The sequence below is a fragment of the Plecotus auritus genome (assembly GCF_963455305.1).
Source record: "Plecotus auritus genome assembly, chromosome: 7".
In the NCBI taxonomy this organism is placed as follows: domain Eukaryota; kingdom Metazoa; phylum Chordata; class Mammalia; order Chiroptera; family Vespertilionidae; genus Plecotus; species Plecotus auritus.
This window is the reverse complement of record NC_137774.1, coordinates 73,610,171-73,625,665: the sequence shown is the minus strand read 5'-3', so window position 1 is coordinate 73,625,665 and position 15,495 is coordinate 73,610,171. Positions and strand designations below refer to the sequence as shown.

At 47.6% G+C, this 15,495-nt stretch overlaps 1 protein-coding gene across 1 annotated transcript; it reads left to right on the top strand.

Annotated features, from left to right (window-relative positions):
• Positions 1–4,426: 4,426 nt before the first annotated feature.
• Positions 4,427–15,002, top strand: SEPTIN12 (septin 12; the record flags this gene model as incomplete). The annotated part of the gene is made up of 8 exons (XM_080680075.1): positions 4,427–4,589; positions 8,223–8,351; positions 8,434–8,515; positions 10,031–10,168; positions 10,314–10,431; positions 10,521–10,616; positions 13,369–13,424; positions 14,958–15,002. 8 exons carry the CDS (start codon positions 4,427–4,429, stop codon positions 14,977–14,979), a joined length of 804 nt encoding a protein of 267 aa, XP_080536201.1. The 3' UTR covers positions 14,980–15,002.
• Positions 15,003–15,495: the final 493 nt, after the last annotated feature.

Genomic DNA, 15,495 nt, shown 5'->3' with positions numbered 1-15,495 from the left:
CTATGGTTATCTCTCAAAAGAGCTCTTTGCCCAGAAGTTGAGGCTTGGGGCCCCTAACCCTGCCATCCCTGACCACGTCAGTGAGGCAGCTCTCACTCCTGCCTTCTTGCAGAGCACAGACGTTTCCAGGCCCACTGGGAACTAGGGGCCAGACACTACTCAGCACTTGAGGTTGGCTATAAAACAGGTAGACACAATGTTTTGTTCTTATAGTGCTTATGATCTAGTAGGAAAGAACCTATCAGCTAATGTTAGGCTATATGTACATTACCTAACTTATTCCTCATGGCAATCTTACAGTGGGTATTGCTATTCCCATTTTACAGATATGAAAAAAGGCCTTGAGAAGCTCAGCAACCAGCTCTCAAGTCACATCTAAGGGATTCATTTCCTGTTGCTGTTGTAACATACAACCACAAACATAGTGGCTTAAGACAATACAAATTTATTACCTCACAGCTCTGGAGGTTGGAGTCTAAATGGGTTGGCAGGGCTGTATTCCTTCCGGAGGCTGTAAGGGAGAAACCATTCGTTGCCTTTCCAGTTTCTATAGGTCATATTCTTTGGTTCATGCCCCAGCACATCACTTTAATTTCTGCTTCCATCTTCACATCTTCTCTGACTGCCTTCCTGTTCTTCTCTTGTAAGGAACCCTGTGATTACATTGGCCCCCAGGATAATCTCCCCAGCAAAATTCTTAATCACATCTGCAAAGAACCCTTTTGCCACTTAAGGTGACATATTCACAGGTTCCAGGGATTAGGAGGGAAATATCTTTAGGGGCTATGATTCTAAGCCAACCACAACCAGTGAGCAGAGAAGCCAGAATTGGGACTCAGGCATTCAGATCCCAGAGCCCTTGACCATCATGTTATGGGGTTTCCTTTGCTGGGATCCCCGTCTTACACCCTCCATCCTATTCTGAAATCTCAGTAGGGTATTTTTAAACGGACTAGAATGTTCTTGTGTAAAAATGGGGAGGGAGTGGGGTACAGACTATGGAAAACAGTCTGGCAATTCCTCAAAAAGTTACATACAGTGTTACCATGTGACCTAACAATTCCACTCCTAGGTATACACCCAAGAGAATTGGAAGCAAGTACTCAAAGGCTTGTACACAACTGTTCACAGCAGCACTAACCACAATAGTCAAAAGGTGGAAACAACCCAGTGTCCATCAACTGATGAATGGATAAAACGTGGTCTATCCATACAATGGAATATTATTCATAAAAGGGAATGAAGCACTGACATGCTACAACATGAATGAACCTCAAAAACATGATGCCAAGTAAAAGAGGCTAGTCACAAAAGGCCACATATTGTATGATCCCATTTATATAAAATGTCCAGAACAGGCAAATCCATAGAGACAGAAAATAGTGGTTGCCAGGAATGGGGGATGGGCGACTGAGTGCTTAGTGGTTATAGGGTTTCCTTTTGGGGTGATGAACATGCCTTGGAACTAGGTAGAGGGTGGCTTTGCAACCTTGTGAATGTACTACTAGTAAATGCCACTGATCTGTTCACTTTAAAATGGCTGATGATTAATTTTATGTTATGTGGACTTTATCTCAGTTGGAAAAAAGTGGGGAGGGAGGCCAATAACTTCAGCCCCCCCAACCCCCCGTTGGCCTGGCTGAGTGGTGAAAAGGCCCAAGCTCCCCTCCCCTCCCCACTGGCCCTCAGTCTTACAGCCCAGACCCTTGGGTGCCTCATTTTTTGTTTGTGATTCCCATTATGAAATTAAAACCTCATTAAAATCTGGGAAACTCCAAGGTGTTAAAAGACAAAACCACAAAGAGGCCCCAGATCCAAACAGCAATGATGGGTTGGGGAGGGTTCAGGCAAGTCAGACCCCAGATTCGGATCCTGGTCCCAGCTTTTAACACCCACCAGTACGTGTGTGACCTGAAACACGGTCCCTGACCCCTCTCTGCCTCGATTTCCTCATCTGTGTGTGAGAACAATGTCCCTTCTTCAGGTGGTTGTGAGGATTGACTGAATTAATTGACGTAGAAGTGTCTCTGGCACAGTGACGTACAATCGAAAGCAGGCACTAAGTGGCCATGTGTTGCTCTCACTCATTTTGTGGCTGTGATCCCCTCTAGCTCTTAGTTCTTGGTATACATTTGGGCTCACCTGCCATCCTCACACTGCTCAGACCGCGTTAGCCTCCCCTCCACGTCTCCCAAACAACATAGCCAAGAGTGTCTTGCAAATGACTGCCGCTTTCTGACCCTCCAGTTCACAATCGCTGAGACTTTCTTCCCAACATTTTCAGAATCCCGTATCACTCACATGTGATGGTTTTCCTGGAGAAAGTGCTTTCTCTGCAGAGAGGCTTATTTCCGTAGGGGACATGCCCAGAAGCAGAATGTGCTCCGGTTCAAGGTCATACCACAGGTCACGGGCACTCTTTGGTTGTCTGCTTCTAAAGTTCTCATTTGCTTTGATGAGGCCAGCCTTGCTGAATCCCTCAAGAACCGTGCAGTTGTAACTTGAGAGATTTTTCTGCTGGGAATGGAACCACGTTCAGGGCAGACTCTTGTCCCAGTCCTGCCCTGGGCCCCACTTCCAGCCTCCAAGCCTTGACAATGAAGGTTAGGCCTCTTCTCAGATGTGTAGACAGTGGGGGAGTAGAAGAGTGTGGACAGAGAGGCACAGGCTGGTTGGAGCACAGGACAGTTAGTAAGAAGTATATTGGGGCAGAGTTTAGTCGATGGACAGAACAACCCTAATAGTTTTACTGGCACACAGTCACACCCTCCCCTTTACTTTTCTGCTTTCACAGCTGAAGAGTAGTTGCAACAGAGATCTTACGATCTGCAAAACCTGAAATCTAATAGTATATACTGTCTGAGAACTATTTATCAACATCTGAGACCGAGGATTGCTTAGGGCTTGCAAACTCAGGTGCCAGAAAATAGGTGAGAAAAAAGTGAGATGGATTTGGTATAAGAAACATCAGGGAGCCTGGCTGGTGTGGCTCAGTGGTTGACCGTCGACCTATGAGCCAGGAGGTCAAGGTTTGATTCCCTGGTCAGGGCACATGCCCAGGTTGCAAGTTCAATTCCCAGTAGGGGGCGTGCAAGAAGTAGCCAATCAAGGATTCTCTCTCATCATTGATGTTTCTATCTCTCCCTCTCCCTTCCTCTCTGAAATCAATAAAAATATTTTTTTTAAAAAAAAGAAACATTAGGGAAGGCTGAGGACTGTAGCAAATTGAAGAGCATATGGCTCAGCTAGAGAGCAGCTTGAATCAGCTATGGGCTGGGCCCAGAATTGCCAGGGCTTACAATCTCTAAAATAACATTGGAAATCTAGATCTTTGTGTAAATAAGAAAAGAGACCAGAAAAGATGAGCCCATGGCCTCAGATTTCATCTCTGCCATTTCCTCATTGAGTGTGTGACCTTGAACAATCCCCTTGGCTCTTATGTATAAACTGGGTTATCTATAGACGGCATAGTAACAGCACTTGTTTCATAGGCTATGATGATTATTAAACAAGTTCTTCTATGGCCCCTAGAACAATGCCATTTAATTAAGTATTTGCTAAATTGATGCTTTGATTTTCAATGCTGCCAATTTAAAACACTATGGTACCAGCAATGGATAGACCAAAGAAAGTACATGGACGTTCTGCTTTGCATCCCCTGGCAGAGTGGTTAAGGGACATGAACTTGGAAGCCAGAGAGACTGGCTGAATGAAGCCCACATCTGCCATTCATACCATCTAGGTGACCTTGGGCAAGGGAGCTGCCCTGGGCACCTGGGTTTCTGTCTATAGTCCTATGCCAAGGTCATAGTGAGAATTGCAGGGTAGTGTCTCGAACGGGCCTGGAGGAGCAGCTTACCTGTCCCTGCCCTCAGCTCCCTGCTGCAGAGGATCCCCCAGGTGGTGTCACAGGGAGCAGCGGGGCTTCGATTCTTCAGTTAACTGTCACCCTCTCCCCTCCCCCTCACCACAAACACCAGGATCTTCCAGGACAGGGCAGCCCCCAAAGCTCCCACAGGAGCCCAGGGCCTCCAGGTGCCATAAGAGGCTGCTTCTCTCTCTGTCTCCGACAGGTCGGCCGCTGGGCTTTGCTGGGTAGTGTCTGAGCAGAGAGTCTGTCTGGGCATGGCTGGGTCTGGAGTGGGAGCTGGGATACAGGAGAAACAGATCCCTGGGAAGGTGCATGTCCGGATGGAGTTCAGTCTCCCTCCAGAGGCAGCTCCCCTGTGCACCGCTCACCAAACCCCTTGGGCCATGGGCGCCTGGAGGATAGACGGATCAGGGGCATAATGTGTGGGAGTGTCTGGCAGCAGAACCAAGGAGTCAGGGTTCAAAATGAGAACTCAGATGTTCCTCCTCTGGAGCCCCAGCAACCCTTTTCTCCTCACCTCACCCACATAACAGGCATCGTCGTGTCCTGGGCCCCATGGACCCCCTAAGGCGATCCCCCTCCCCCGGCTCGTCAAGGCCCACCAGCCCCAGGACCCCGTCCTGCGAGATGCTTGGTTATGTGGGCATCGAGGCTGTGCTGGACCAACTGAAGATCAAGGCCATGAAGATGGGTTTTGAGTTCAACATCATGGTGGTGGGTGAGTGAGAGGCGGGGCTCACAGGAGGACCAAAGGGCCAGGGCATGTCGCCTCACCTCTTGGGGCCTTGCAGTTGAAAATCTGGGAAACACTGAGTTAAAAGACAAAAATCACCCATAAAGCCCCAACCAAACCCAAACAGAACAATAAACTATAGGCCGAGGCAGCAAGTGGTGAACATCCCACTCAGATCCTGGTCCCAGCCTAAGCCCACCAACCCAGCAGGGAGGGATCTTGGGCATAGCCTCTGACCTCTCTTCACCACAGTTCCCTCATCTGGCTTAACACAGTGCCTGGCGTTTAGTAAGTTCTCCCTGGGTCAGTTTATCTGGAATTGCTTTTTTAAAAAAATTTATCTTTATTGTTGAAAGTATTACAGATGGCCCCTTTCCCCCCATCCCCACCCCCACCCCGACTCCCTCTATCCTGCACCTGCCCTGGAATTGCTTTCTTATATATTCACAATTGATTTTGTAGGTCAATACTATACTTTTTAATTTTTTAAAATTTATTGATTGATTTTAGAGAGAAAGGAAGGTAGGGAGAGAAAGAACATTGATTTGTTGTTCCACTTATATATGCATTCATGAGTTGATTCTTATATGTACCCAGACCGGGAATGGAACCCAAAACCTTGGTGTATTGGGATGACACTCTAACCAACTAGCTACCCAGCCAATACACTACTACACTTTTAACAAAACAAACTAGATACAACAGGACACAAAATATTGGAGTGTGTATCTCCAATTAAGGACATTATTCTAAGGCAGCACTGTATAATAGAAATGTAACATGAGCCACATATGTAATTTTTTAAAAAATATGTTTTATTGATTTTTTACAGAGAGGAAGGGAGAGGGATAGAGAGTTAGAAACATCGATCAGCTGCCTCCTGCACACTCCCTACTGGGTATGTGCCCGCAATCAAGATACATGCCCTTGACTGGAATGGAACCTGGGACCCTTGAGTCCGCAGGCTGACACTCTATCCACTGAGCCAAACCGGTTAGGGCCACGTATGTAATTTTTAAATTTCCTAGTAGCCACTTCAAAAAAAGTAAAACAAGATAAAATTTTGTTGTTGTTAATCTTCACCTGAGGATATTTTTCCACTGTTTCTTAGAGAAAGTGGAAGGGAGAGGGGCAGAGAGAGAGAAACATCGATGTGAGAGAGACACATTGATTGATTGCCTCCCTCATGCACCCCGACGAGGCAGAGGGGATTGAGCTTGCAACTGAAGTACGTGTCCTTGACCAGAATCGAACCCAGAACCCTTCAGTCTGAGGGCCAATGCTCTATCCAATGAGCCAAATTGGCTAGGGCAGAAGAAATTAATTTTAATCATCTATTTTATTTAACCCAATATGTGCCAAAATGCTATTACCTCAACATGTAATCCATCTAAAAATTCATGGTATCTTTCACGTTCTTCTTGTCTTACCAAGTCTATAAAACCTGGTTTGTATTTTCCACTAGTAGCCCATTGCGCAATATCGTGCACAGTAGGCCACTCGCTGCTTCTACGGGAGCCATGCGGCTTCCGCAGGAGCCGGGAGGGACCCATGCCGATTCCTCGGGAGGCAGGCCCACCGTCTCCTCTCTGGGGCCTGAGCTTGGCCACAGAGGCTGCATGCTGGCGCCCCTATCCCTATCCATGTCCACTCCGGCTCCGGGGGGCCGGCCTGAGCTGGGCGCACCACGAAGCAAGCATTCCGCCAGGCCGCTCACGCTGCCCGCTCTCAGCGGCTGCCCCCCCCCCCCCACTCCGGGCCTGGGGGACTCCAGCGGGGCTGAGAGGACTGGGCACCGCCATCTTGTGGCTATGGGTGCTGCCATCTTTGTGATGGAGTGATGGTTAATTTGCATATTAACCCTTTTATTAGATAGGATTGAGGGCACATCTCAATTCAGATCTGCCATATTGCCAGGTGCAATAACCAGGTCTGGCTCCAGTGTTGGACAGAACAACCCTAGGGACAATTTGGTTATATACACAAAGGTGTGTCCTGGGTTGTACAGTAGGGTGTTTCCTACTGGGAGATGTCGTCCACAGAGTTGGAGAAGTACCTCACAACCCACAGGCAGGATGCAAGGACCTCTCCAAGTAGCAAAAGAAGCCAGACACAAAAGAGTACCTGCTGAGTGATGCCCTAGGTCAAGGGAGGAAAGAACTGCCCCTGCTGATATAAGTTAGGAGAGTGGCAGTCCCAGAGGGACATGGTTAATAGTCGCTGAGATGGGGCATGAGTGGGCTGTGGGGAGCTGTGTGTTTTGTGATCTGGTGCTTTGTACACAGGTTGTTTCATTTGTAAAAACTTGAACTGCCCATCAACACATAAATGGACAAACACAATGTGGTCTGTCCATCCATAGAATATTACTCAGCTGTGAAAAAGAATGAAATAGTGCCCTGGCCAGGTGCCTCAGTTGGTTGGAGCGTCATCCCGTACACAAAAAGGTAGTGGATTCGATTTCCAGTCAGGGCACATACTTAGGTTTCTGGTTCAATCCCTGTTCGGGGCACATGGGGGAAGCAACCAATTGATGTTTCTCTCTCACATAGATATTTCTCTTTTTTCCTTTCTCTCTCCCTCTAAAATCAATAAAAACATATCCTTGGGTGAGGATTTTCTTTTAAAAGAATGAAGTGGTGATATATACTATAACATGGATGGACTTTGAAAACATTAAGCTGAGTGAAAGAAGCCAAACACAAAAAGACAAATATTGCATTAATCCATTTATATGAAATATCCAGAGTGGTAATCCATAGAGACAGGAAGTAGATTGGTGGTTACTGGAGGCTGGCAGAGGGAACGGGAAGTGGCTGCTTTAATGAACAGTTTCTTTTGGGGAGGTGATGAAAACGTTTTGGTGCTAGATAGAGGTGGTGGTTGCACAACACTACTAAATGCACCAAATGCTACTGAATTGTTCACTTTAAATGGTTACTGGTTGCCCAGCCAATGTGGATCCGTGGTTGCCCTTTGACCTATAAACCAAAAGGTCACGGTTTGCCGAACCCGGTTTGGCTCAGTGGATAGAGCGTCGGCCTGCGGACTGAAAGGTTCCGGGTTCAATTCCGGTCAAGGGCATGTACCTTGGTTGCGGGCACATCCTCAGTGGGAGGTGTGCAGGAGGCAGCTGATCGATGTTTCTCTCTCATCGATGTTTCTATCTCTCTATCCCTCTCCCTTCCTTTCTGTGAAATATCAATAAAATATATTTTAAAAAAAAAAAAAAAAGGTCACGGTTTGATTCCTGATCAGGGCACATGCCCAGGTTGTGGGCTTTATCCCCAGTGTGGGGCCTGCAGGAGGCAGCCGATCAATGATTCTCTCTCATCATTGATGTTTCTATCTCTCTCTCCCTTCCTCTCTGAAATCCATAAAAATATTTTTAAAAAACAATAAAATAAAAAATAAATGGTTACTGGTTAATTCTTTTATTATATGAATTTTGCCTCAATAAGAAATGGGGTAAGCATTGAGGCGAGCACTTGGGATAGTATGCACTTTTTTAATATTTATGTTATACTTAGAAAACTGTTTACTTTCTAAAAAAAGATTTACAAGTTTGAGAAACACCTAAAATGTCCACCATTATTGCTGTCATCTGATTACTCCCAGGGCAGAGTGGGCTGGGCAAGTCCACAATGGTGAACACACTGTTCAAGTCCAAAATGTGGAAGTCCACCCCACCAGGCCTGGTGCAGGGGCCCATGCCCCAGACGCTGCAGCTGCACTCGGTGACCCATGGTGAGTGAGACCCCACCCTCACCCCTACCCCCACCCTGTCCCACCCAGTCCAATCCCTTCCTCCCTCCGCTCTCCTCCACAGTCATCGAGGAGAAAGGCGTGAAGCTCAAGCTGACCGTGACCGACACGCCTGGCTTTGGGGACCAAATCAACAATGACAAGTGGTGGGTCCTCTGGAGTGGGGCGGAGCCCTGGTTGCCCTGCCCCTGCCCCTGCTCCTGGAACATCCCCACCCTGGAACGACCTGACTGTGGTATCTTTGAGCCTCAGTTTATTCGTCTATATGATGAGTATACACAACTCTCCCGCCAAGATTGAAGAGAGTCAGTGTGTAAAGGTTGTAGCCGCTGCCTGGCACACAGTAAGCACTCAGTAAAGGCATAAGCACGAGGTAGAAGCCCACACTCGGGACCCCGGGTCAGACCACTTTCTAGCTGCACAACCTGGGACTAGTCACGGAAGCTCTATGAGCCCCGGTTTTCTTTGTGACTTGGGAATGATGACACCCACCTTGCAGAGCTGTTCAAGGCTCTAAATGAGACAGACACGCAAAATCAGGACTGGCTGCATAATCTGTGGAACGCAGTGTGATGAAAATGTGGGGTCCCTTGTTCAAAAATGATCAAGAATTGTAAGAACACAAACACAGAACAGTCAACCAAGCCCGGGCCCTTCTCAGGACAGATCCCTGGGCTCCATTCACTCCACTGAAGCCGGCCCTGCACCAAATGCTTTGTTGAGCATTTGCTACATGCCAGCTCTGTTCTAGAGCAATAAACAAAAGAGGTAAACATCCTTGCTTGCATGGAATTTACATTGTCACAGGGGTGAGGGACAGACAATGAAAAAAATAATCAGTTAATCCGAGGGAGAGCCTGAACTCTATCAACCAAACAGGACATTTCTGAGAGCGGCAGGGGTAGAGAGCTGTAGGGGGTTGCAATTTTAAGCAGAGTGCTCAAGAAAGACCTCCCAGAAAGTTGACATTTATGCACAGACTTCCAGACAATGAGAGAATGAGCCACGTGGACATGGGGGAAGGAGTGTCCGAGGCTGAGGGTGGCATGTGCAAAGGCCCTGAGGTAGGCAGGCTGGTGTGGCTGGCAGGGCAGGAGGAATAGGGAGAGGAGGAGAGGGCAGGCAGGAAGCAGTGGTGGGGTAGTATAGGGCCCTGTAGGGCAATGTAAGGACTGGCTTTTGTTCAGTCCCTAGAGGCTGAGCAGGAAAGGGACATGATCTAACTCCTGGTTTTGGAAGGATCTTCTTGGCTGCCATTGAGAACAGCCCACAGAGAGAAGGGGCTCAGGGAGAGGAGTCAGGAAATCCTTCCACAGTCAGGCAGAAGTCCACCATGGTTTGAACCAGGCCAGCGGCCATTTCTCTTGTTTAATGCTCACCCTCCCTACCCCAAAGTAGGTATTCTTATTGTCCCCATTTTATAGACAGGAAAGATGAGGCTTCAGCTCGAGAATGGCAGAGGGCCTCTCTGATGATGCAGGGAGTAAAGATGTGGAGTATATTCAGGTGCCCAAGCACCTCAAGTTGTGCGACACCAAAGGTCCTGTGTCCTAGGCAAACGAGTTAATTGGTCATCTGCAGGGGCGACTACCCAAAGGACCCAGGGAGACAGGTGGGGCTCCTGGGCACAGCCCTGAGGTCAGGTCCATCCCCCACCCCAGCTGGGACCCCATCCTGGGCTACATCAATGGACAGTATGAGCAGTACCTGCAGGAGGAGATCCTCATCACCCGCCAGCGCCACATCCCCGATACCCGGGTGCACTGCTGTGTGTACTTCGTGCCGCCCACGGGGCACAGGTGAGGTGGCTGGGCCGACCAGGGCAGAGAGGAGGAGGAGGGGGAGGAGAAGCAGGGGTTCCTGGCATGGGCTGTGGGCTGGCATCCCCTCACTCACACACTTGCTGCTGCCACTACCACCACCATCACTGTCCTGCCTGAGCAGCCTGCGGCCCCTGGACATTGAGTTTCTGCAGCGGCTCTGCCGGACTGTGAACGTGGTGCCCGTGATCGCTAGGGCAGACAGCCTGACCATTGAGGAGCGAGAGAACTTCAGGCGCACGGTGATCTGGGTGCCTGAGGCGAGGATGGGGTTGGTGGGGGTGGGGAGAAGCAAAGTGCATAGGTTGACCTGAGGTTCCCTGGTCCCCAGATCCAGCACAACCTGAGGACTCACAGCATCGATGTGTACCCACAGCAGTGCTTCGATGAGGACATCAATGACAAGATCCTCAACTGCAAGATCCGGGTAGGAGGCCGTGGGGGCAGGGAGGCTAGTGGGACAAAGGCAGAGTGATTTTCTTCCCACTCGTTCTTTCCATCTGAAGATTATACTGGGAGAAATCTCACATATTTCTAGCAGATGCGAATCTCTAAGGTGAGCAAGAAATAAGCCATATCAACAACCCACAGAATAAGAGAAAATGTTTACAAATGCTGTATCTGATAAGGGGCTTGTATCCTGATTGTAAAAAGATCTCTTACAAATCAACAATAAAGGACAACCCAATTTAAGAATGGGCAAAGGATCTTGAGTTAGACATTTCCCCAAATACTTTATAGGAATGGCCAATGAGCATATGAAAAGATGGTCGACATCTTCAGTCATCAGGGAAATGCAAATCACTTCACACCCACTAGGATGGCTATTATCAAAATTACAGATATAACAAGTGTTAGTGAGGATGTGCAGAAATTGAAACTTTCACACACTGCCGGTAGGAATATCAAATGGGTACTGTAGCTTTGGAAAACAGTTGGACAATTCTTCAAAAGGTTAAACACTGCCCTGGCTGGTGTGGCTCAGTTGGTTGAGCACTACACCATGCACCAAGAGGTTGCTGGTTCCATACCTGGTCAGGGCACATGCACAGGTTGTGGGCTTGATTCCCAGTAGGGGGCATGCAGGAGGCAGCTGATCGATGTTTCTATCTCCCTCTCTCTAAAATCTCTCTTTAAAATCAATAAAAAGACTGAAAAAAAAAAAAAAGGTTAAACACTGCCCAGCGGCTTAGCTAAGTGGTTGAGCGTCTACCTATGAACCAGAGGTCACTGTTCAATTCCTGGTCAGAGCACATGCCCACGTTGTGGGCTCAATCCCCAGTGTGAGTTGTGCAGGAAGCAGTTGATCAATGATTCTCTCTCATCATTGATGTTTCTCTCTCTCTCTCCCTCTCCCTTCCTCTCTGAAATCAATAAAAATATTTTTCAAAAATAGAATCTTTCAAAAAAAATAAAAAGGTTAAACACTAAGTACCCTGTGACCCAGTAATTTCTCTCCCAAAAGAAATTAAAACCTATGTTCACGTAAAAACTTATACACACGTCTTTATAGTAGAATTATTCGTAATAGCCAAAAAGTGGAAACAATCCAAATGTCCATTAACTTGTGAGTGGATAAACAAGTGTAGTCTATCCACAGAAGTTCTGATAGGTGCTCCCACCTGGATGAACCTTGGAAACATGATGCTCAGTGAAAGAAGCCAGACACAAAAGGCCACATGCTGCATGATTCCATTGTAGGAAATGTCCAGAATAGGCAAATCTATAGAAACAGATCTATAGAGAAGTGTTTGCCAGGGGCTAACAGATTTCTTTTGGGGATGATGGAAGTTCTCTGAAATTATATTGTGCTAATAGTTGCACAATCTTGTGAACATACTACAAACAACTGGGCTGCACCTTCAAAAGGGTGAATTGTGTGGTATGTGACTTATATCTCAATAAAGCTGTTACAAAAAAGAAAGAGGAAAATAGCTCACATCTTCATTTTCTCTGAATTAACTGAATTCCAACTCCAAGCCCCATCCTGCTATCCGTAGGGTGCAGTCAGTGTCAGTCCCCTGGAACCTGCGAAGCACCTGCATCATCTGTAGACACCAGACCTCAACTCCCGCCCTGGGGGCCCTGCCAGCCTACACAGTGCTTTCACTTGGACTAGGAAAAGGCAACAGCTGCCTTCCCAGTAGAAGGCCTACCCTGATTTCAGCCCCGCACATCCGTACATGGAGGCCCTGCTTCCCACCTGGCACCCAATTTCTCTACACATCCCCTCTCTCCCTCCCCACTGGAGCAAGGAACAGGATTCCCCGTCAAAGATTCAAAGCACCCAACCTTCACCAGCTCTGCATTCTGTCCTGAGGCAGGCAAAGACGACAGCCTGGCCACAGCCCAAACAGAGCTAGACGGAGCACCGGGAGCACCTTCTCAAATTAATGTCTCAGTAAATCATCCAACAGAACATTGATCCAGGATTTAGCTGCTGTCGGCTAGGAGGCGCATAAGAAGTGTACAACAAATGGTTACTATTTTTAGCATCAAATTACAAATTCTAGCAATAAAGACAAACCTATATACAGCACTTTGGAGTCCACAAGTTTGAATCTCCACTTCTAGTCAGGAGCAAGTAAACAACTAGACTTGAGTACAGGGTTTAGCAAACATTTTTGTAACAGGCCAGATGATGGTAAATACGGATTTTATGCTGTGTGGGCCAAGCCGGCTCTCGCAATTACTCCGCTCCGCTGTGGTAGCGTGAAAGCCACATAGACAAGAGTAACTGAATGGACAGGGCTATGTTAAACTTCACAGAGGGAAACAGGAGGTGGGCCGGGTGGCTGTGAGCCAGACGGGGCCAACCCTGGTTTACTAAGTAATCTTGTTGAATGTGATTACTGTTCCTGTTTCATAGGTAAGGTAAGAGACTGACGTCAGCAAGATTTTAGTCACATGGCTATTAGTAACCACACAGTTTCCAAGGGTTACTCTGCTAACCCTTAATAATGCTAAGCACTTCCCAAACATTCACAAAGCTCTATGTCAGTACTATTAAGACTCTCACTCTACAGATATAAAAAGTGAGGCACTGATTCGACTTTACATCTTCTAAGTCATTAGATATCTGGTGCTCCTTCTACCACTTGCCCCACCCCCCACCTCGGGACCTTTACTCTCCACATGCCTGGCAAGGCCAACCTTCTGGTCTTGTCCCCTCCCCAAAGGACCGGATCCCCTTTGCTGTGGTCGGGGCTGACCGAGAGCACCTGGTGAACGGGAGGTGTGTGTTGGGCCGGAAGACAAAGTGGGGCATCATTGAAGGTCAGTGCAGGCGTTTGGGGAGGACACCAGTGAGAATGGGTTGGAAGCCAGGACACACCCTCTTGCCTTTGGGACCCTTAGCACCTATCACAGGGCCCTAGTCATTAAGCCCACAGCCAGGGAAGAGACAGAGCTGGGATCAAGCCCCTTTATAGCTGGGAGGCCTCAGGCAAATTACTGACATTCTGGACTTCAGTTTCTTTTCTTTTTTAATCCTTATTTATTTTTCCATTGATTTTTAGAGAGAGTAGAAGGGAGGGAAGAGACACAGAGAGAAAAACATCGATGTGAGAGTGACACATGGATTGGTTGCCTCCCACACAGGCCTCGTGCAAGGCCAGAGATCGAGCCTGCAACCAAGATACATGCCCTTGACCGGAATCAAACCTGTAAGCCTTCAGTCCAGAGACCAACACTCTATCCACTGAGCCAAACCGGCTAGGACTGGACCTCAGCTTCTTCACAGCAAAATGAGCATGATAGTAACATCAATCTCATAGGGTAGTTGGAAGAGGCAGAACCACCACTTTGAACAGTGCCTGGCACCCAGAATTTATTGAAGGCCTACTATGTGCCAGGCATACTATGTGCTATTCCTAAGGTGAAGACAGGGAAAATAGGACCAACAGGGTTCCTGTCCCCATAGAGCTGGCAAGATGATGACAGGTGGGAGAAGCATGATGAAGGCAATACATGGGGTGGGAGAGGAGGCCTACCTCAGGGAGCAGAGAAGGATAAGGATCAGACTATCAGGTAAAGGAGCAGCAGTCAGAGCCTGAGCCCTGATTTAGCAATATAATTATTAAAAGTAGAATATAATATCTATTATTCTTACATATATACTATATTATCTTATGTATATTATACCATATACAATATAATTTACATACATTATATTAAATGTATATTTATATACATTACACACAATATGTTAAACAATATATACCATATGTATACATTATATTATATATACAATATAATATATAAGATAATAAGTGACCAGTGGATTGACTGATTTAACAACTATTTGTAGGAGCCACCTATACCAGCCACTGGGGTCACAGCAATGAATGAAGGAATCAATTAATAAATCAATCAAGAATGGGAGGTGGGCCCTGGCCAGTGTATCTCAGTGGTTAGAGCGTCGGCCCATGAACTGAAGGTTCTCGGGTTTGATTTCCAGTCAGGGGCACTTACCTGGATTGCTGGTTCGATCCCTGCCCTGGTCAGAGTGAGCACAGGAGGCAACCAATCGATGTATGTCTCACATATCAATGTTTCCTTCTTTCTCTTCCTCTGTCTCCCTCCCTCCCTTCCTTCCACTCTCTGAAAATCAGTGGAAAAAAATATCCTCAGGTGAGGATTAACAACAACAAAAAGAATGGGAGGTGGGATAAGACAGTAAGAAGTGTTGGGAATAGATGGTGGTGGGTACAGGTGTTGTGCAGCATACAGTAGGCACTTACTCGGTGCTAAGTATCCTATCTTGCAGTGGAGAACATGGAGCACTGTGAGTTTCCCCTCCTGAGAGACCTGCTCATCCGGTGAGGGTGCAGGGACCCCAGGGGCAGTGGTGGGCAGGGGGTTGCAGTGGCCAGCTCAGCCTGACCTGCCATCTCTCTCCCAGCTCCCATCTCCAAGACCTGAAGGACATCACCCACAATGTCCACTATGAGAACTACCGTGTCTGCAGACTCAACGAAAGCCACATGCTGCCCCGGGGACCCGGCTGGGTGAACCTGGACCCGACCCCTGCCAGCCCCCCGGCCATTCCTGGGCCCTCAAAGGTGTGTCGATGGGCCCAGGACAATCCCTCAGAGGAGTACTGAACACAGGCACACCCCGGGCCACTTGGGTTTCCCAAGTGCTCAGCAGCCCCCAACACACACCTGTGTACTAGAACATGTATTAAAGGTGGACATTGCTTTTTATGACAAGCTGTGCTTTGAAAACAAAAGGAGTTCTGTAAATGACTTCTTTAAGCTATCCTCAAAAAAAGATTGATTCTTTTTTAAGTAACAGCATGAAAC